Raw genomic sequence first — 21,414 nt, forward strand, 5'->3', positions numbered from 1 at the left:
TACGCATTCGGTTAGGCGCCATTCACTCTTCCCAAGCGCATACCTTCACCTTCTCAGTCAGTCCGTTCCTTTCCCTCGTAGTTGATGTTGTAAAGCTGTCAGGGTAGAGCCCTCCAAGGCATGGTTGGTTGTATGTTTTTTTTTCTTTTCACTTACCCCCCACACCTTGCCTGGCATTCTGATTACGCCATCGTGCTTTCCCAAGTCTGAGAACCGTGATGGCCTCCGCCTTGACTTTTCGATATCGTTAGAAACACACCTCTGAAACCCCAAAAGCACGCCAAAATGGCTAATAACTGTACAGATTGCGATCGCGACTCGGCTTTTGGAGACGACGACGACTTTTGGACTACAAATCCGATGTTTTCTTTGGGCGCACCAGTGGCTGGGACCAAGCGTGCTGCAGACAATCTGAACGATGATGCCGCACAAACCCGGGGCCAATCAACCCCGTCTCAGCTTGAACATGGTACTCAACCAGTTGATCCAAGCTTATGTTGCACTCGCTGCCCAGAGACATGCGACGTGCGTTCGACCAAGCGGAGGGCCTCCGCCTTGAAGGTGGCCGAGTATCACGAACTCACCGCCGAATCACACACCAATCTCGACATCGATTGCTCTTTCCCAGATGACTGCTTCGAAAAGTTTTGTCAGGAATGCAATTTGGAGCCGTCCTGCCCACCAGTCCCTTGCCCCGATGATAACTGTCCCGATGTCTGCCCCGAAGACTGCCCCGAAGACGACGCTTGTTTCGACCCACAGTGTACTCAGAAAGATGAGCATTGTACAGACGACTGTATAGACTCTCAGTGTACAAAGGTCGCTTGTCCAGATCAGGTATGCTGCTGTCAAAAGTGCGACGTTCAAGCATTCGCCCTGCCTAGCACGCAGCACGAGTGTCACTTCGCCCATTCCGCTCCTTCGTCTGCTGGTACCGTGTACTGCTACGATTCCGCGCCTTGCCATTTCCAAGAAGGCTTCCATGGACACGATGATGGGTTGTCGTCGTTTGAGACATATCCTTGCTTCTCCCAAACTCACGGGTACAATACTATCGCGGATGACCTGACCACAATAGCGTCGAGCGCTCCAACACCAGCTCTGTCGCACAGCAACTACACCTCGCTAGAAAGCGCATTCACCACAGAGCCGTCACCAGGGCCTAGCCAAACAATCTTCCCGCCACACTGTTACCTCGACGTCGCCGGTGATCACTGTCACATTGATAACTCGTGTTGTCATGGCTCTCAAAGAGCCTGTGGTGACGCCCCGTCTGCGTCGCAACAACAGCTCGATCTCTGGAACTCTTCAATAGCGCCAGGCAACGGATTAGCGACGAATTTCATGAACTTTGGTTTCAACGCAAGCCTACCGACAAGCCCCGTTTCGGCCGATCGTAACTCTCTACACTCGTCAAATCCATTTAGCTTGAACTCACCCATGATGGGCTTCAATGACCAGACATTCCACGATCAGTCGTGGATGCTGACAGATTCAGCATTTCCAAACACTTTTCAATCAGCGAGCTCATTCACTGGTGCAAACAAACTCGACTTCCTCGCTTCGGCAGTCCAGAGCGAAATCTTGCGGCCAAACACATCGACTTTGGCAGGTTCAAGCTCGACATCTGCCACAGGTGCTCAAGCTGAATCTCAAGCTTGTATATGTAAATGGTACGTCAGTCTGCAACAATCCCTTACTCCCCAGATTATCTTAATCTATGATATCCTTGTGATTGTTTGAGAACCGTAAGCTAATTGAAACTCCTCAGGCAACATGCACCCGGCGTCCTCTGTCTTGCCGTCTTCGAGACACCCGAAGCCCTTCATAAACATATCAAGATCGGACACGTAGACAACTGCACACACTGCTTCTGTCAATGGGAAGGCTGTGAAGCACATTCAAAAGATTTCAAGCAACGCTCCAAGCTGTCTCGTCACCTTCTCGGTCATGCAGGTTACCGCCCATATGCGTGCAGCTATGAGGGATGTGAGAAGACGTTTGCCACCAATCAAGCGAAAGACAACCATGAGAGAACCCACACAGGCGAGAGGCCGTACGTATGTGACCGTTGCGGTTACACAACAACAACACATACACAGCTACAAACACACATTAGTGCGCTGCACGAGGGCAAGAAGCCGCATAAATGCCGATTCTGCGAGTTTACATGCGCCGATTCGAGTAACTTGAGCAAGCATGAGAGGACACACCAGGTATGTATGGATTGACGGCACTAGGACTGCCTTTGCTAACGATACTTACAGACGCTGCGACCATATAGATGTCCCCACCCAAACTGCACCTTCAAGCCCGACTGCCGCTGGGAGAACCTAAAGCGACACTTACGTCGTTCAGGCCACTGCCCACAACTTTTGGTAGAAACAAGCGAAGAGTACAAGTCCTACCGCGAAGGCGTGCGGCGTGAAATCGACGACTGGCATAAGCAAAACGAAGATGGTGGTCTAGGAAAGAGCAGTAGAAGGAAGGGCAGGTCGTAGACGATACCATTTGATGGACATATGACACCGAAAGTGAGGCGTGGTGTCTTTGGGCAAATCTTCCATGACGCGTCATGACAACGTTATGTTTGAACATGAATTTACGGATTGGCGATGAACACTCGTTTGAGGATACTAGTATGAACAGTATTAGAATGAGCATGATACCATAGAATACAATAAGCATTACCAACTATTGCCTTGCTCAACTTCGTGTTTGCCACAACGCCGCCCAAGTATAGGAGCATACGTCTGCACTATCAGTACTGCACCCTGTATCATACCGTTGGCAGTTACGTAGTTATCACACAACATACGTGGGTTGTGGCGTACTCGGAGATTTGGAAGCGAAAGAGACGAGGGTTTGGAGGTTTGGAACCGGGGTGCTGGGGATTCATGCTATAGCGTATGCCTGGTATAGCAACAGCGATGCGTGTTTCAGGGTAGACAAAACTAGATAGAGTACCGATATTTTGGGTTTGAAAGAAAGGCGGATAGGGGTGGGGCGGCACTTCAATACTCCAAGATGGATAATCTAAGAAATGAGGCGGACCTTTCAGGACGACGAGTCATGAACGTTGGTGTTCGAGTATTCTGGTGATGGTTCGGACTGGGCTGGCGCAAGATGCTAGCCATGATGAAGTAGCACTGCGTGTAGCACGCACTCCCCGGAGAACTCAAGTCATATACATTCCGTATTTTCCATTGCCGTACCTAGTTATCCAAAACGCAAGCAACCATCTCCACCAACTTCATCTCTCTCCTCCTCATCATCCAAACAGCAAAAGCCACCACCCAACTCGATAAGACCCCTTCTACTCAACAGGCGGGATATCGTAGAAATGTAGTCAAGATAGAGCATTAACCTAATTTCCTCGAGTAACCTGGAAGCAAGGTCATATATACAATATCGCTTCCAGCACTCTCTCCTTCAAAAACAGTCAACAAGAAAGAAAAAGCTGCGTCGCACGGATGATGCGGCGGGGTATAGAACAGACAAAGTCAATCAGCCGGAGGTATGTCAGGGTCGTGTGTACCAGAGTGTGTGTGTGTGTGGCGTGATTACTGGGACGTCGAAGGGTATTTTTGCGCGGGACTGCGCAATCAGGCGGTGAGGGAGCGTATTAGACACTAGACCCGAAGGCAGTCTATGGTTCGCGCAGATCGTAAAGAAGCAGAACGTTTTTGGAGGTCATGACGTGTCGATGGTCCAAAGGGCTCAGGGGACGAGGACCCCTAGAGGGGTAGGAAGGACCGATCATTGGGAGACCCAAAAACCAAAGTCAAAAACAAAGAGCAGCGCGTAAAAGAACATCATCGTGGCGACATTACTATTTGTGGACGGATTCGGAGCTGATGAGGGTACTAGACCCCAGTGAGTGGACGTCTGGTGTGCTCGCGAGTAGTGGCCGTGTTACCGAACAAGGCAGTGCGGATGTGACACGACTTTTGCTCTTGCCGTACCGTATGTAAGGCGGTGGGCGATCTAGGGTAGGGGATGGCGAGGAAGCAACTAGGGAGCGTTAACAGACCAGGCTTTCAAGACATCTTAAGGGCTTGGAGGCATGCGGTCACCTCCACTCCCATGTCCGCCAGAGTCTGTGCTGTCGCCTTCGATGGTCTTCCTCCAGTGCTGCGGCAAGCACACGCAGACCAGGGGGAAAGCCTTGATCTCGTTGTCAGATTCAACAGGTGATCTTCGGCCTCCGTTGCTCACGCCCGAGTCGCGTTGCTCGGCCTTTCGTGCCTCCCACTGCTCTGCCGTCTCGGAAAGTCTTACGCCTGTCGCCCAACCGTCATCCCATATACCGACGACCTTGAGCATGTCTCCTCTTTCAAGCTCGAACTCGTCACCGGCACGAGGTTGGTAGGCCCAAAGAGTGGCGACAGTATCGTTGGGATGGATATCGTCCTGAGAATAGTAGTCTTTGAAGAATTGCAGCTGCTCAGATTGGCCAGAAGCGATACCATCTGGGCTCGAGAAGTTACGCGTGTGGTCAGATCCAGAAAGCGGTGACGAGCTTGCTCCTAGAGCGGAGTGGCTCGATAGCGAACCTTGTCGTTTAGGGAGGTTACCGGCAAGATGGCCACGGATCGATTCGGGTGAGTCATAGGGACCAAGTTGAGAGCCACCATATGCAGTCATACGGCCGCCTCGATCGCTGGGACCTGAGGATGATGATCCTTCCAAGGCCGACATACGTTGAACACGGGCACCTGGGAGAATAGTAGCAGGCGTTTGACCGTCACCACCATAGCTCATGGGGGGAATAATACCCGCCTTGGGTGATTGATGTCGCGAAGGAGATGGCGTGTTGAATACGCTACCAGCCTGACTGTTCTTCTGGTGTCGCCTTCGCATGCAGCAGAAGACAATAGCTGCAATAATCAGGGCGGCGCCGATGAGTGATCCAATAACGATACCAGCAATGGCACCTCCAGAAAGACCAGAACCGGGATCACGTCCACCAGATCCACCACCTCCTGTGGAGCTTGGAGATCCAGATGAGGTGCTCGAGGGGAACACTGGAGGCATCGAAACCGTTGTGGGTAGATCAACACCTACGCAGCGCGACTCGACGTTCGCATTGACGCAGCAAGAATCTGTAGAGTTGACGGTGCTTGAGCCACAGAAGAGGCACAATCCTTGGAGGTTACCTTGGTATCCACATTCGTCGGGCTCGTTTTCGGTTGCATCGATACAGTTGCTGCTGAGTGAGCTGGCAGGGTTGGAACAGCGAGCGAAGTCGGAACGAATTTCTGGAACCGCATTGTTACCAGGTGTACCGCACAGGTCCGGACTGGATACGATGACTTGTTCGCTGATAGCAAAGTCAGCCTGCGTTTGTTAGCATCACAATACGGTGTAATATCGGGAACGTGGTTACGTACGCAAGCATCTGCGCAAAGCGGAACTGCGGCCGTGTCGCCAAGTCCGCATGTCGTCCTAGAAGACTGGATGATGAGGTTACAGAGGACTGTTCTTGTGTAACGAGCATAGAGATTGGCGGTGCTAGTGAGGTTGACGCTTGAGCATCCTAATATGTCTTGGTACCTGGGATGTGTTAGTCTGCCAATGCCATTGAGCAGTCGTGTGGCACGACGAGGACTAGACTGACTGTCGCTGCGCGTATCCAGTTGCAATGTAATCGATCAAGCCTTTGTCGAAGGACTGGGTGTCAGACACGAATTGGAGGAAAGGGCTGTTTACGACCAAGATTAGTCACCACTTGACATATCTAGTTATGTTGGACGTACAAGTTGCCGGTCAGATTCGTGTCGACGGAAGCAGTACTGAAGGCCGGGCAGGCTGTTGAGCCCTGGAGCGATACGCAACTCTGCTGGGCCATGGTTGCCGGTACAGAGGCGGCGACCAGAGCAACTGCAAAGACGCGGGCCCTTTTTGTGCCTGAACGTGATTGCTTTTGAGAACAGGAGGCGGTAGCGCGAGCATTGTCGCAGCACAGGCACAGGCGCATGCTGATGATGTTGGTACGCGCAGAAGCTGTATGACTAGTCGATGATTTGCAGTCCTAGGATGTGGCCGCGGCGGAGTAAGGCTGTCGAGGATGACGGGCCAGTAGGAGACGCGCAGCTTCACGAGTCCATTCGCGACATGTAGATGGGGCGTCGGGCGGTGTATATCGATGTACTTGTCGTGGACCCAAGAGGATTAGAAAGTAGAGACCGTATCGATTGCGTGCCGGTCTAAGAAGGGAAGGAGAGAGCCTGGCTCGCAGCGGCAGAAAGAGCGTACTGGGTAGGGAAGCTGCGACGGGTCTCTACAGTGGAGAGAGGAAGGCACGCGCTTGAGCCTTGGGGGATGGTCAACACGCACGAACAGCGAAGCTACCGTGTCGGTTAGCTTCTTCCTGGGCGCCAGGGTCAGGGGTCCGCTCTGGCTGTGCCCTTGATTGGCCCGACCCTGCCGGCGGGAAATGAGCGCGAAGCCTGTTCCTGGCCTAAAATTATCTCTCCGACGATGCTTTTCGTCTCAGGTTCCTGGCTGCGGATTGCGACTCGAGCTGGTCGAGTGATGAGGTCCAACACTGCCCATGCCATCCACCATCTTTGTCGACCCACTGCATATCCACTGTGTGCAACGTGTCGACGGGAGCTCGCAGCTCTCCACACCTGGGCCTTCTGCTGGCCTGCAGCACGGCGCATGCGGTATAGCGCCTGACTGCATGCGCTAGCCAACCTCATGTGCTTGGTCCGCTGTTTCAATATACAATAAATACTACCCTCACCGCGCAACCGGTCCGCTTCGGCTGGCCTTGCTATGTTGCAGCGCATAACGTCGAGCTTGTGCCCGAGACTGTCCCGCCTTAGTACTACCATCGCTTCGTCTATGCGACGTCGTTGTGCGCGTTTCGAACAGCGCATGGAGCTGGCGGACCCTCCAGCCACTTGCTTAGCGTCTTCCGTGCCTCTGTTTACTGCACTTCTTCTGCGCTGACCCTCGGCCCTTTCCTTCTCCGGACTAGCTAGCGGCCCGTTCCCCTCCCTGAACCATTGTTTGTGAGCAACGAGCCTGCGAAGATCTCTGCCCCCGATCTGCATCTACACCCTATTCAATTCTTAGTACACAGCCCACCATGTGGAGAAGCATGTTGCATCTTGTGGATTCTGTCGGCACGAGTATTGAGGGCTGACTTTGACCTTGACTTGGAGCATGCCATCCTTGAAGTCGTGCAACGGGCCGTAAGCATTTCCAAACTACGTCCATCCTTCTTCTTTAGCCTTGGACCCAGACTCTATCTTCGTTATTTACTACGTTTGATTTCTCAACAGCCTATGTGCGTCTCCACTTCTAGAGTCGACGTCTTCAAACATCTCTTTATTATCCTGGATCCCTTGTGTTTGGATATCACCACCCAGTCTGTCAACATGTCATTGTACATGGGCTCCTTGTTCTCAATCGCCATTTGCATTGCTCTGCCGCCTCATGGTATCCATAACGCCCAGGCTCGGGGCATCTGACGTTGCCTGTTTGAACTTCAGGCTTTGCTGGGATATGGTCAATGCGACTAGGCAAACTCAACTGCCGGATTTCAGTCTATTGAAAACTATTGTACGTGATTATTCACGTGTCGCTAACTTTAGGTAGTCAAGTACTATATCAACGTCTACTTGGGTACAACCTATCCATAGTTAATATAGAATCGCCATGAACTTCTATTGTGATACGCCAATGCATGAGAGCTACTGTGTCCCCCAGAGATGACCTTCGCAGTAAAGAAACCTTTTCAAAGGACGCTTCAGCAAGATTCTCGCTATTAGATGTACCAAAAGTTACTTTGTCTTCCATATTAGTTTACCGACCGCACTGGCCGCCAAAACAACCGCGAAGACGCCATTTTGGCTTTCGCCCAGGTCGAAACTCAAGTTCCAATACCAAGCATAATCATATACGATGCAGATATCTCGAATAATCTAGGTTTTAGGCAGATGTTAATAGGGTGGGTGATGCATGCACACCCATCACACGAAGTCCGACATGGAGTATCAGTGATGAAGACAGGCTTGCTAGTTCCGAAGCTTGCAAGATACATGGCACAATCCTTCAATGTCAAGCTATCAGGCAGTGGCAATTTGACGCCCATCAACGAATGTGCTCTCAGCTCTGGTCCATACTCCATGTGTACTATGGGCGAGATCATCTACCCTGCGTTTTTCAGAGCCGACAACATGTGCTTGGACTCTCCCCATGGACCTTTTCGGGGTAGCCATAAATATCTCAATATCCAAGCCGTATTTTCTGGCCTGAGAGCTGTGATTCCACGACTCTTTCCAGACGACAGCATATCAGCAAAATACACAGCCCTGTAACCGTGATACAAGTACCCCAAACACCCTAATCAATGTTGGAGGTGACCAAGTCTCAAGAGTAGAGTATGAACTCATGACCACATTTCCTCCTTACGCCATTGCCTAACTACTCCAGTTTCTCAGGGAACCTTCCTGTGCCACTCATCCTATAGATACCACCAACACCACCTCGGAAGTATGCACAACAGAACTAGAACATGACGAAACAGCCTGTCCAAAAAGCCAATTCTTTGCTGAGATGTCCGCAATTCGTCCTGCTTGATTCAGAGCCTTCGAGACGGAAAGGAGCAGGTCCGATGTGTTCATTCTGTTGGATACGTGTAAGAATGGCATGACAGTCGATGAGGTGAGTGAGTGGCTAGATGTTACTGTCAAGGGGAAAGAGCCTAAGGGCACTTTGATAGATGCGTGTCGAAAGCCGCTGGTGTTGCATAGATGATGGCGTGAGAACACTGTAAGCCTGGATTAAGAAATATTCAATAAAGTAGTTGAGATATTCCGGTTTCTCGGATATCTCAGAATGTTTTTCAAGTCTATTGCGCCGTAAGCTCTAGCCCATGCCTTGTAGTTTCACGTCCAAAACACGATTGGGTATCATTCAACGCCAGGTCCTCCGCGTCTCTCCATCCCTCATCCTTGGCCGCGTCTTTCTTCCTAGTATACGAAATACCGAATCGAGCCAGCAGCCACGCAAAGACATCTCTTAAAAGAACTTGACACCTTCTCCCTCGCCTCCAGACCCGAAAACCTGCGCCTTACCCCTCTTCACGCAAACCCCCAAACTCTTCTGCAACAACTCCATATCCATTCCATAAAACTCTTTCCTGCGGCTTGCGTCCCCTTCAACAATCTCGTACAAGGTCAGCACTGTACCCTTTTGTCCCGTCCTCTCCACCCATTCCTCAAACGCCGCAGCCCACTCCTCAGGTCTCCGCCAATATATCCACGCCTTGCCTCCTTCACCCTCTTCGCCCGGCTTCGCTCCCTTCTTGGACGAGCTGGTATTTATAAACTCTGCGCGATTTCCGCCTTCGGGAGAGGCCATGTACGTGAGGATGGCTTTTGCGTCGCGGAGGGAGAGGCTCCGGCGAAGGGTCGCGTTTGTGAAGAGGGGAGTTGGGAGCGCGTCGATGAGGGAGAGGGTGAAGATGCGGTTGTGGCGACAGTAAGATTGGATGAGGGTCGACCAGGAAGCTAATTGTGAGGACCGTGTGCTGGCAACGGGCTGGAGGGTGAAGAAGGGTGGGAAGGAGTATTGTGGTGGGAAGACGAAGTTTGGGTTCGTGAGGGTGGTTGCTGTCGAGGGTGTTGGTGTGGACGTTGTTGAGGCAGGGTAAGGGGATGCTGCCGCCATGGTCGATACGGCGGTAATACTGGACTTGCAGAGGATGCGAGGGTATCAAACTTGTGTTGCGTTGCGCGTGTGGAACGTTGATGGTTGGGGCGCGTTGATGGAGGTCTGCGGGGACTTTGCGACGTCATTGGTTGCTTGGCTTGGGCACCACGACAAAACATAGGTAATGCACTGCTAGGTAGAACATGCGCTTCCAAGCACCTCACCTGTAATAAGCCATTCAGAACAATCATGTGGAACCTTTTGCCCTTGGAAAGTCTGACCACAATGTGAGGATGGTGGGTAGCTCCGTTAAAGTCGATTACTGATTTGATCACATGTTGTTGAAAAAAAAGACCAGTAAGGCGGAGTACGGTTCTTGTACACTTGACGGTACCACTGGCAGCACAATATGGCACTGTTTCAGTAAGAAGTAAGGGATACTTTCATAGATACCATTATTCGTTATGCTCAAACATTTACAACTTATTGTCTCAAACACTCCAGCGGTGAGGGCGAAGCCAACAGATGCCAGAGCCAGTCTCATTCCCTTCAAGATGCCCAGCCGCCATAACAATATGCGTAAAAAGGAGTCGATAGGTTGACAAATATGCGAATGCAATGTCTCGGTAGACACGTGCTCTGCGATTCACCCCACACCATGTTTACCGCCACCCCCTTCTCTTCTGCTGCTGTTGCGCACTCGCCCTCATCCTAATTTGATCCTCCTTCTGCTGTTGGAATCCCTTGACCTCTTGGCTATACATCTCATACTGTCCCAGCCAGTACTCGACCAAGCCTTGCACATCTTGTACAAAGCCCTCAGGCCCCCTGTTGTATACCCAGAAGCCCACGACGAGGATCCCGCCCCACAAGGCCAGGCGCAAGGCCAGGTTCACCCAGAAGATGACGGCTCGGTACATCATGTCCAGTATCTTGAGCGAGATGAAGAATATGGCGAGCAGAGCGAGGACCGTGGCGACATCGGGCTGGGTGATGAGTTTGTTGAGGAGAGGCGAGAGGTGCGTGGTCAGGGTGCGCGAGATGCCGAGGAAAGTTGTGAGGAGTTGGAGGAGTGGGCTTGCGAAGGAGGGTGGGAGGAAGCGCGGGATGAGAGCTGCGTAGTCTGGCAGTGCATGTTAGCAGAGTGCATTGCGACACGATGACATGACAGTAAGCACATCGTCGAGGCTTACCTTGTATAAAGTCCATGCTGGGCGGGTTTGCGACTGGACGTGCAGGTGTCGAGTACCAGACGCGATGAACGCGTTGTGGGGGGTGTGCAAAAGGCGAGTTCGCGTTCGCGCTTGCAACTGATCTGCGCGCACAGGGAGTGGCTGACTGGAGCGACGCGTGGTAGATGGGGAGACGAGCACGCGATGAGTTTCTTGTTGTGTGGCCAATATTTTGCCTGTTTGCACAGCGGTTACGGTGACAGCTGTCCACGTCGACCCACTTAAACGCTTTCACCCAGGCCACGCAGCTCAACACACCTAATCCTGGCTGCACATCATCCGCCCGGCTCGCTTGCTTAGTCACTCACCACCTTTCACCAGAATCCACTCGTGATGCGCAAGAGTAACACACGCCCGAACATGACACTCCACCACCCTGCGTCTTGCATCTCAGCCCCATCTGCACCACGACTGCGCGTCATATCGCGGGGTATACCCGGTCTGACAATGCGGTCAACTTCTTGTGCACGGGAGGCGCGATCGCGCATGAATCGCCTCCCCGTCGCTTTTCGATAGCCCATGTGGAGTCGAGTGGAGATCGCGGCCGGGCACAAGTTTCAGATCTAGTATTGCAAATTCTGGGGTCTTGAACTGGCGGTGTAGACCACGTTTTTTTTTCCTGTATGTTCCATGGACCACTGGTGCCGTCGGTGGAAAACGGCCGTTGCCGAGATGCCGCTTCGGCTGATGTCGTGGTCTGTGGTTCTGTGCAGGGCGGATTGCGCAATCAAGGAACATCACTGCAGTATTGGCAAAGTGTCAGATGATGATGTGTATATTTTCTTTCTTCTGGGAATCGAGGACTAGCCTCTCACAGTGCTACGACTGCTTCCTCAAGTACAAGTGTGGCTATCTACTGGTTCCCCTTCATGCGCCTTGTTCGGCACTAACTTGCTTCATCCTCCAACTGAAAGAAACAAAAGAGGCCCAAGGCCTGTGTAGTGACACAAAGGTCTGGTATCATAGATGCAAAGCGCCGCCCAACGCCAAAACCCAAAAGACAGAATCATGTCCAGTCGTAAAGTATGTATGCGAAGCGAAGGTCGTAAAAGTGAAGTGTGGACTGGTGTCGCGACAGTCTCGATGGGTGTACAGCAGGAAGCGGTGCGTTGTGACACAGGCAGGTGTCAGCTATGTATCACTCATTCTTGAGTGCATTGGACAGGCTGCAGGCGGTACATGTGACCGCTTCGAGCGGGCATGTTTCAAAGTTGATGATGACTTGGTTGAGTTGGAATCATGTCAAGTGACACTAGCCTTCAAATCCAGCGTCCGGCCCCTCTCTGTTGGGTGCCGTACTCCAAGTCGAAGTTGAATCGGAAAGCAGATGTTTCGTCAACGGATGGGTAATGAATTAAAGGCTGAGATCGATGTGAAGATGTGGAGCCCCGACTAAACTCGCCGCTTGGTGAGTTCGGTGAGTAAGGCGTCGGAGGTCGATCTGCGATAGACGAAGCTACACTCGACTTCCTTCGTGCACGCTCAGGCTTTCTTATTGAGCTGGTCGGCGACTTTAGTGAAGCCATGTCGGTTAATGACGGTGTCCGTGGAGGGAACTCGTATGTGCTGAGCTCCTTCTCGAACACGGTAGTGGCTCTAGGAGATACTTGTTCCCGTAGGACAGCTGGCCGCATGCCGTACTTCTCCGGTCGCTGGGTATATTGGCTAGGCCGTCTCCAGGATTCAAACTCGGCGTCGTCGAGTGGTGTGACTGCTCGCAGGGAGAAGCCCCGCATCCGTCTTTGAGATCTCTTCCAACAGAAGAGAAGGGCAACGGCAACGGCCGTCAGAACGAGAGTGCCTGCTACAGCGCCGAGGATGATCCAGACTTTTGTTTCTTGCTCCATGGTTGTGCTGGTGGTACGTATGTGAGGTGTGAATGCTGAACGGGAGTGTTGGTGACAAGTACTCAGGGACTGTTGCGATCGTCGTTGTCGCTATTTTGAGCAGACCCTGAGGGTGTATTGGAAAGAAGATCCAAAAGGAATATATGAGAGAGAGTGGCGTTGATCAGATAACAACCATGCTGGCTGTGGCTGCGGTAGATGCGGCTACTCCAGAGAGGTGGCGGTCGACGAAACGATGGTATTAATCTTGAGCCCACTTCTGTCTGATGGGAACCTTGGAGGGCGATGCGGATAAAGTAATGCGGGAAGGTGGCGGCGGAGGGGCTCGGAGAGCGGAAACCTGGGTCATGCGTCTACTACCCTCGCTCCACTGCAGCGTAGTAGGGACTGATGGTATGCACCTAGCGCCACAAAACGAGGCAGGACAAAGAACGGTCCTTCGGTAGAGCGCAACGATGGCGCACCGAGTGAGAGGAGTGTTGCGGGTTATAGAGACGGCACAAGCTTGGCTTGAGGCGACATGCAGGTACAGAAGCGTACTTGATGGTGGGTTGCGAAGTTTGTTAGTACGGCAGACTCATGGAAATATCGGTGAGCAGTGCACTAAGAGCAATCCATGATGGGCTAATTTCGACAACCTTGGAACGACACCCCGCCGTTGGCGATGGCGCAAGTACCGGGATAGGCAATTCCACCGTGCCTGCAGCAGGGGCCTGACACTCCCGTCCAGTATATGCCATTGCAGAGGCGTGAAGCGGGCAACGTGGCGTCGTCGAGGTCAGCACGATGTTGGTATTTGACAGCACACCATCACCTCACAGCGAATCCAAGGGCAGAAGTCGGCTTCAGCCTCAGCAGACTGACACCGAGGGCTTGCGAGCGAGGGCAGCCGCGCACCCGCAACGAAGTGTTTCTTTTTTCTTCGTCGAAATGCTTCTTGCATGGCTAGAGGGCCGAGTACGAATGAGGGACAAGCAAACGTTTGGTTTGGCTGAGGGGGCGTGTGTCGGTCGGAAAGTTCGCTTGGAGCAAAGCAGGGCACTGACACGACGTCGATCTATCAAACCCCACCAACTGCAATTAGCATCGCTCCCTTCCAGGCACTGGCCAATCCCGTGTCGGGCTTTAGGTGCGTCCCGCGATAGCTTCCTGTCAAGGTTCTTTATCTTAGGCCCTCGACGGAGCGCATCCAGATTCTGATGGTGTGAGCCTTTCCAAGCCCATAGCTGCTGTGGCTCGTCACCACCTCGACTCGCCCCTGTGCCAAACAAGTTTCGGTGCCGACAGCTGGAGCGTAAGCGATGCTGAACACTACTGGTCGATACCACAACCACTTGAACTGGCTTATAGGCTAGAAGCCGAGCGTTCCTGACTATCGCACAACCCTGGCACCGACGGTTTTGTGCAGCAAACCGGGCATTATAGCGCAAACGCACCGACATGTTCCTTGGCAAGAACGGTTGCTTGGTCGCCAGCGTGCCAGGTCATTCATTGTTCATCATCTCCGATGCTTCATCGCGGGGCCGTCTCGATAACCGCCAATAGCGCTTCAGGCCCTACACCGAACCTTCTTGAAATACATCAAATCTGGCTGCATCTGGCCCAGCAATGACCTCAACGCCTCCATGCACATTCGTTACAGTGACATGAGAGCCGTCGACTGGGCCTTGCAGCTTGCTCCACTACCACAATGCTGCTAGTCATAGTCCCATGGTAGTGCCATGACGGTGCATCATCTGGACTCGTTAGAGCGATCAAAGGGACATGCCTATACAACTAGCGGCATACGTCCAAAAGTCTCCGAATCATAATCTGCCTTTGAGTGTCATCACTACAGCCGTCGCCGATATGCGCAGAACCATTGCAAGCGCGTCAGCTCGAAGGATCGTACTGTCAAGGGATCGTTCTGACGCGACAATCCTCGGACGCATGACGACCACGCTTTCAAATTCTGCAGAACCCAAGTACAGTGTCTCGACTGTCTCATGCTCTCCATGCCGAACAAAGGGTCGGCTCTTGATCCCGTGGTCATCATGATCTTCGCGCCCATCCTGCAACCGAAATGAGACCTTCATTACAAGCCACGACCAAAAAGGCATCACCCGCAACCCACAATGCGTCTTGTCGCTTAACCCGCTACCTATCTTTACATCAAGTTCAAGGGGTCATCCTTCTTTGTTGAAGCCTGCGACAAGATCACACTCAAGGTTGGATGTCCCAAATTCTTCAACCTCGCTGTTGGGGTCAAGGGTACCCAGGTCCCGCGTTTGCGAGCGCGCCTGTACCGCCATGCCGTACAAAACGGCAGGTACCTGCAGCTGCAACTTAGCGCCTGGCGCTGTCGTTTTGCCGGCTAAATTGCGCGACTTGCACATGGGCTATCATTCTCAAACAGGCTTGGGACGCCAGACCCACGAATTGACGGTCGTGTAGTGGGTCGCGCACATAGCGGCGGACACTTTGTTCGGCAGCCTGTGCGAGAAACATAATGATATCTTTGCAACTACTTGTAATGGTTGCGTACGATGCACAATGTGTCGCAGTTGTTGTATTGCTTTTTCAATATCTCCTGATCTACAGCGGGGAGGGAATGCTTGTGTCTGTCTTGCTGTCATTGGTGCTACCAAAGAAGAAGGTGTCAAGACCACAGCTTGCATCTAACATTTCCTGCTACCACCAATAAGAGCTCAGATATGGCATATCCACAGCGAAAGCTCCGCCACAACCTCAACCTCACGATCCAGAGCTCGCAAATGTCGTAAAAAAGTGACGGCGCATTTCCTACGCTGTTCTTGATCTCGGCACCGAAGTGCATCCGTCATGACCTGTAACAAGCGAGTCGTTGAAATGAAGATGCACGCAGAACCTCTTGAATAAGCAGAACGCCCGACACCACATCAGCCTCATGACACCCCGCACAGCCTCTCCACTCAAGCAAGATGACCAGAGTAAAAGCTCTCCTGGAAGCAGCCTCGGAACTGGTGTCATCCGAATAATCATGTCGCCTCAGCAAGGTTCTTGCAAGCTACATGGATTCATACCTGTCCTTCCAATGGTCATATTGAGTTGCGTGGGGCATTATGTGAGTATTGATTGTTCCCGACCCTCTATAACAGACACACTATGGCCCATGGAAGCCCATGGCGAATGTGCTTAACGACGAAAAATTTCCTATACCCATGCAACAAAAGTCATGGACCGGAGGTTCGGCAATAAAGGCTTTAGCAACGGATGATGTCGGAAGCTCCATTTGCGTATTACCTAGATATGGTCAGCTGGACTGACCATGTGTCGTTCGCATGTCGCAAACGGTGACGCTTGCGCAGGTATTCCTTCAATCGGCTTGACGTTACCGTTCACTACAAGCCGATATTTGAAATCAAACACGAGTCGTTATAATGCTTGTCGGAGCGATAGGCGTCTTGGAGCCGGATAACAATAATGCAGGTGCATCCATGATCCATCCACATTGCGCCCTTCTCACCCGACATCTACGACTCATACCTGGGTACACATAATATGTGTATGACCAGTAGATAGTTATTGACCCTGTCCAATAGCCCGCATATCTTGTGCAACATGTGTTCGTGGGGGCGGCTGTGCATGCATCTGTATATTGGATCTGCTATATGAAGCGCTCCATGACGCTTATGATGATCAGAGATAGATTGAGGCTCACTTCGCTTGTTGTGCGAAGGATGCGAGGTCGTTCAATGAAAGGTGAAGCGTTGACGATCTGCAGGCAAGGTCTCCTGGTGATTGGAGTTATTTGTTCCACCGAGATCCGAGCGAGATCGCATACGCACATTGCCCAGGTGGAGCATACAACCGCCGCCATCCGAGCGGCCAAGCTGTGCGGCTTTGCAAAACGTTGTTATCATGGTCAACAGCTTTGCTTTTGCTGTTGTAGTCCGATCGAGAGCACCTGCGCTTCCAGAGAGCCGCAGATGCGGCGTTAGTTCAGGGGTCCAATCGACGCGGGAATTACTGCCGCCAATAAACTCTCACTTCTCCATTTATGGCCTTCACTCATGCAACCATGTTGTCACTAATCCGTCCAAGCGGTACGTATTCTTATGAAGAACAAACTCGATAATCACCACCCACAACATCACCTGAACATCAAGATGATCCGTCGGAGAACAAGGGATGGAACTCTACCCTGTAAAGTACCCACTACGACATCGGGGCCGATGTTGTACCAAACACTTCACGAACGCCCATTATCTCTATCGCCGAGATTGAACCAAGTTTCACTCCAGCTCCGGCGGCACAACTGCACGTCCACTCCATTCTACACATGCATCTCTACGCGGCTCGAAAGACAGTTAACTATCCACTGCAGAATTAAGCTCGTATGTGGATAACCACTGTTTCTCACATTCTCCTAGCAGCATCGGTTCTCCGGAGTGCTCCCCGCACATCCCAGATACGATAAACCTTAATAAGCGACCTCGCTCACCACTTCAACTTCCACCAGCCTTGCAGCCGTTCCCGAGTGACGGGAACGTTTCTAAGCGCCGTCCCCTCTTCCGTCATGTCTGAAGATGCTCATTACAACCAAGACGGTAGAGTTTGCGGGTCTCGTGGAGAGTTCTGAGAGCAGGTTTGCCGAACCTTCGTACCCCAAAGTGCCACTTTAGTCGTCAACCTCCGCTGTGGATCGTTAAGATACAGGACGGGCTCGGTCCGTTGCCGGGCTAATCAGGCGCCACGGTCTGCACCTTGGCCCGAGAAAGGAAAGAGCTGATCACCTTTTCTCATCAGTTATGGCTTGCATGTAACACGCCTTGCAGCTTTTCCCGCCGGCCATACTGATGACCAGCATTGCTGCTCCTGATTAACGAAAGCTCTGCAGACAAACGGTCCGGTTCGAAGCGCAATGACGTGACGATGGAATCCTCGAGATCAGACACTTGACTAGTAGCACGATTGTAGGGAAGGATAAACGATGATTTGGAGACTGTTGTGAACCTTGTCAGCATGGCCGAGCGTCCAGAAGCGGCATGTCGTAAGTGAGCTTGTTGGAGCGTCGCTTGCGCAATACGGGGGCGGGTGCAGGTTACGAACAGGATACGCATGGATCGACAGGTATTGAATCGTGCTTGAATGGGCTGATGTGTGAGTACGATAATGCCAACCCGGATGCTGATACAAAGCGGGAAGCTGCTGTCGTTTGTCGCCACGCCGCAAGTCTGCTTGAGAGCGAGAGAAAGCGGAGGAGGAGTACCGAATGGGGGCGCTTGTACATTGGCTGGCCTTTGACCGTTATTTGTCAACAGCTTGGAGATCTAGACTTTGTGATGACGCCCGTACTAAGGGCTTAGGTACCGGAGTGAAGGCCGTTCACTCGATCGTTAGTACTGGTCTTCTGTAGATTGGTAAATACTTTATCAGCAGGTACGATGACGAAGGATGATGTCGCTCTGAACCTAAAGAGACAACACGCTAACAGCAGAGACAATTGGACGTGATGAAATGCGAATATACTAGTAGGTTGGACGTGATCACCAATCCGAAGACAGCTAGTTATACAGTCCAAGGAGAGCCACTTTCCCTATTTTTGTGCCCTGAACGCCTAGTGACTTGATCCTGGGGATAGCTTCCCTGAGCCTCATACCAGACTCAATCGCACCTTTCTCTTTCCAGTGCTTTCTTCAAGCTCGTCCGTGATCCTGACAGTCACCTTCTCAAATAGTTCGATAGTCCTCTTAACGTCGCCCTTGATACTCAACACATAGTTGTCAGCATCGAAGTCAGCCTCCGGCTCCGGTGTAGCAAGATCCCTTAGACGAATGAGGCTCTCAATACCAAATCTCGGTACAAAAACAACGAAACCGTTGGAGAAGATCTTCATGACAAAACCTTCTTCGTTGATGTCCTTGCCCTTGAGCGCCTGGCCAACATAATACTCAATAGAAGCGCGACCAGCCATCTGTGCATTGCGATGTCGCACGTTGATGTTCTTGCATACAGCTTCCAGCTTGGCTTTTGACTGTAGGCTAGGGTCCAACTGCTCGTACTCGATGGCAGCAGCAAGCTGACGATGTGCTTCGAGATCAGCATAGCGACGGATGGGGGACGTGAAGTGAGTGTAGATCTCGCTAGCAAGACCATAATGCCTGAATTCGGGATATGCTTGAGTTCCCGCGCAGAAGTATTCAGCCGACATCATGCAACGTGTCGCCATGATCCTGACCAGAGTGTTGAAGAAAGGGTCGTTGGGATCGACACACTTGTCGAGTGAATCGGCCAAAGCCTTCGAGCTGTCAGTCTTGAGCTCCATCCCCTTTTTGACCTTGAGCTGGTTATCCAGCTCTTCGAAATTCGTCTTGGGAGGAGCAGCGTGGCGACGGAGCAGAGCTGTTTGTGGAAAGGCTTCGTAGTTCTTTGCAGCAACACTAGTGTTGGCGAGTAACATGAACTCCTCCACGAGGGAGTTGGTGTCAAGATGCTTCTTGGTCTGGACATCTGCCGGGTCTGATGTTTCGGATTCAGTTCGGACCTTTACTTCTGGTGACGATAGATTCAATGCTCCAGCGTCCATTCGCTTCTGCTTCAACTTTTTGGAGAGCATAAGTAGCGTCCGCATGCCATTTGTGAGATCATCCTGCTGTGATTTATCGTCTATCCGGATTTGAGCTTGTTCGTAGCTGAATGCCTCTCTTGAACGGATAACAGACTTTGTGAAATACGAGGAAACTATGTCAGCGTCCTCGGTGACCTCCCAAATTACAGAGAAAGCGTAGCGCTCGACATATGGTTTCAGGGAACACAGATCTGTTCCAAGAAGCATAGGCAACATGTCGATGCGCTTGTCGACTAGGTAAACGGTCGTTCCACGTTGGCTGGCTTCCTTGTCCATCGCATTGTTCGGTTTGACGAAATGAGATACGTCCGCAATATGCACACCGACCTGGTAGTTACCGTTGGGTAGCTTGTGGGCGTGTAGAGCATCATCGATGTCAACACAACCAACAGGGTCGATAGAGCAGACCAAGAGGTCGCGAAGATCTTTACGTCCCTTCCAGCCCGGATCCTCCAAGCTAGCTGGTACCTTCCAGTCATGGCCTTCAGCAGGCAAGCAGTCCAGAACCGTTTTGGGGAAAGGCTTATATTGAACATCCCATTCTAGTAGTAAAGCTTCGGTCTCTGCGCCCTTGGACTCGAGCTCGCCAAGCGATCGTACGAAATGGCCGACCGGATATCGGGAATCTCTGTCCCAAGAGTCGATCGTCGCCAGAACACGTTGACCTAAGAGTTCTCCGGCTTGTCGTGTTCGTATCCGGATTTTGGGTATGCGCTTGTCCATCGGAACGAGGAACACGGTCTGTTGCTGTCGACTCGACTTCGAAGAAGAGCGAACAGAGTCGCGATCGATGTGGCCCACGTATTGTCTCCAGTTTCGCTTAATGACACCTACTACACGCGCAGTTGGCTGTGGCCTTCCTTCTGTACTCTGTCCATGAACCCGCTTGACTTCCTCCTGTAGCGCTCGTCGTTCTCGCTCTGTGATGACATTTTCACCTTCTTCAGCCTCGGCGTTGTCGTTCTTGTTCACTGTCTCCTCTTCAATGATCTTGGTTGAAGGCGCCTTCCACTGATCCTGAGGGAGTACCTCGACAACTACTACGTCGCCAGAGACAGCTCGGTTGCTGTTCTCGCGTCCTAGAATAAGGAGAGACTTATCGAAAGCAGGTACGTGGACCGAGCCTTCGAGGTAATTGTATGGAGAGACGTTGAAGATGCCTTGGTGTAAATGGCCAGCTTTTACGCCAGTCATCATCTTCGAGACCGTATAATGTTCCGGATAGAAGATTTCTGGCTTTTTTGACCTGACTTCTCGTTGCTCTTGCGCTGCGCTGATCATATCTAGAAGTTCGTCCGAGTTTTCCAGACCAGATACAAAGTCTGACAAAGTCTTGCCTGGAACCTTTTCGGCTTTGGCTTTCCGCAAGTTGTCCCTGTCGTCGGTGATCATGACGACTGTGGGTATTCGCGTCTGCTTTTTGCTCCGCGCCTGGACAGCCTCTGTAATATGGTCGTTATACCACTGTACGGCTTTGCGAACCGCTCGGTCGTTTCGGTCATTGATGGTCTCTCCAGCTTCCCGCGCCACATAGGTCTCTTGCCTGAACTCGTTGAAGAACACGTAGAAGCGCTTTCCTTCGTTCTTAGTCAGGGATATCAGACGATGGTATAGAGGCAGTGAGCGGTTCTTGACTTCCTCTAGGACAGTTTGGAGGACAATAACATCATGGAATGCGGTCTCAACCTCGAACAAGTCCATGCCGGTGAGGAAAGCATTTGTATCAGGAACAAGATATTGGCCATTTGGGAAGTCCTTGGATCCTGCTGGCGTATCTGATAGGACAAATGGGGCGACTGACAAAGATTAGTCCAGCTCTGCACGTGGGGTTTTGCGACGGAACCTTTCTTGGAGTAGTCGGTCGGCGCAATCTCCAGACAGGCTCTACAAAGATTGGAGGAACATGGAATGTCGCGTCGTAGATACAACTCTCTGACAATTTTCTGGACCTTGCCACTTTTCGTAGACCGCACGTAGACCTTGCTGGACAGGTTGGTTTCGCCACGATCGGCAGCTGTCGACCGCTTCAGACTGAAGTACTCCATGTCGGGGCAAGGTGTGTTGGTTGACAAACACT

At 51.8% G+C, this 21,414-nt stretch overlaps 5 protein-coding genes across 5 annotated transcripts; 1 reads left to right on the forward strand and 4 right to left on the reverse strand.

Annotated features, from left to right (window-relative positions):
• Nucleotides 1–1,443: 1,443 nt before the first annotated feature.
• Nucleotides 1,444–2,501, forward strand: ACET3X_009698 (uncharacterized protein; the record flags this gene model as incomplete). Its single annotated transcript, XM_069455841.1, has 3 exons — nt 1,444–1,673; nt 1,772–2,216; nt 2,268–2,501. 3 exons carry the CDS (start codon nt 1,444–1,446, stop codon nt 2,499–2,501), a joined length of 909 nt encoding a protein of 302 aa, XP_069302531.1.
• A 614-nt stretch (nt 2,502–3,115) lies between these two features.
• On the reverse strand, nt 3,116–6,333 carry ACET3X_009699 (uncharacterized protein). Its single transcript, XM_069455844.1, has 4 exons — nt 5,760–6,333; nt 5,621–5,704; nt 5,394–5,556; nt 3,116–5,340 (listed from the first exon to the last, which is right to left on the reverse strand). Exons 1-4 carry the CDS (start codon nt 5,978–5,980, stop codon nt 4,051–4,053), a joined length of 1,758 nt encoding a protein of 585 aa, XP_069302532.1. The 5' UTR covers nt 5,981–6,333; the 3' UTR covers nt 3,116–4,050.
• Nucleotides 6,334–8,831: 2,498 nt separating this feature from the next.
• Nucleotides 8,832–9,763, reverse strand: ACET3X_009700 (uncharacterized protein). Its single transcript, XM_069455845.1, has one exon. It carries the CDS (start codon nt 9,685–9,687, stop codon nt 9,037–9,039), a length of 651 nt encoding a protein of 216 aa, XP_069302533.1. The 5' UTR covers nt 9,688–9,763; the 3' UTR covers nt 8,832–9,036.
• A 346-nt stretch (nt 9,764–10,109) lies between these two features.
• On the reverse strand, nt 10,110–11,097 carry ACET3X_009701 (uncharacterized protein). Its single transcript, XM_069455846.1, has 2 exons — nt 10,863–11,097; nt 10,110–10,792 (listed from the first exon to the last, which is right to left on the reverse strand). The coding sequence occupies exons 1-2, from the start codon at nt 10,876–10,878 to the stop codon at nt 10,332–10,334; spliced, it is 477 nt and encodes a 158-aa protein (XP_069302534.1). The 5' UTR covers nt 10,879–11,097; the 3' UTR covers nt 10,110–10,331.
• A 7,137-nt stretch (nt 11,098–18,234) lies between these two features.
• On the reverse strand, nt 18,235–21,407 carry ACET3X_009702 (uncharacterized protein). The gene is made up of 2 exons (XM_069455847.1): nt 21,181–21,407; nt 18,235–21,133 (listed from the first exon to the last, which is right to left on the reverse strand). Exons 1-2 carry the CDS (start codon nt 21,380–21,382, stop codon nt 18,363–18,365), a joined length of 2,973 nt encoding a protein of 990 aa, XP_069302535.1. The 5' UTR covers nt 21,383–21,407; the 3' UTR covers nt 18,235–18,362.
• Nucleotides 21,408–21,414: the final 7 nt, after the last annotated feature.

This window comes from Alternaria dauci, chromosome 10, assembly GCF_042100115.1.
Source record: "Alternaria dauci strain A2016 chromosome 10, whole genome shotgun sequence".
NCBI lineage: Eukaryota > Fungi > Ascomycota > Dothideomycetes > Pleosporales > Pleosporaceae > Alternaria > Alternaria dauci.

Coding starts and splice junctions, on each gene's coding strand:
- ACET3X_009702 (XM_069455847.1), bottom strand. CDS start 21,382: ATGGAGTACTTCAGTCTGAAGCGGTCGACAGCTGCCGATCGTGGCGAA. Junction 21,134..21,180: donor GACCGACTACTCCAAGAAAG/GTTCCGTCGCAA, acceptor AATCTTTGTCAG/TCGCCCCATTTGTCCTATCA.
- ACET3X_009699 (XM_069455844.1), bottom strand. CDS start 5,980: ATGCGCCTGTGCCTGTGCTGCGACAATGCTCGCGCTACCGCCTCCTGT. Junction 5,557..5,620: donor ACTGGATACGCGCAGCGACA/GTCAGTCTAGTC, acceptor AACACATCCCAG/GTACCAAGACATATTAGGAT. Junction 5,341..5,393: donor CGCTTTGCGCAGATGCTTGC/GTACGTAACCAC, acceptor TAACAAACGCAG/GCTGACTTTGCTATCAGCGA.
- ACET3X_009700 (XM_069455845.1), bottom strand. CDS start 9,687: ATGGCGGCAGCATCCCCTTACCCTGCCTCAACAACGTCCACACCAACA.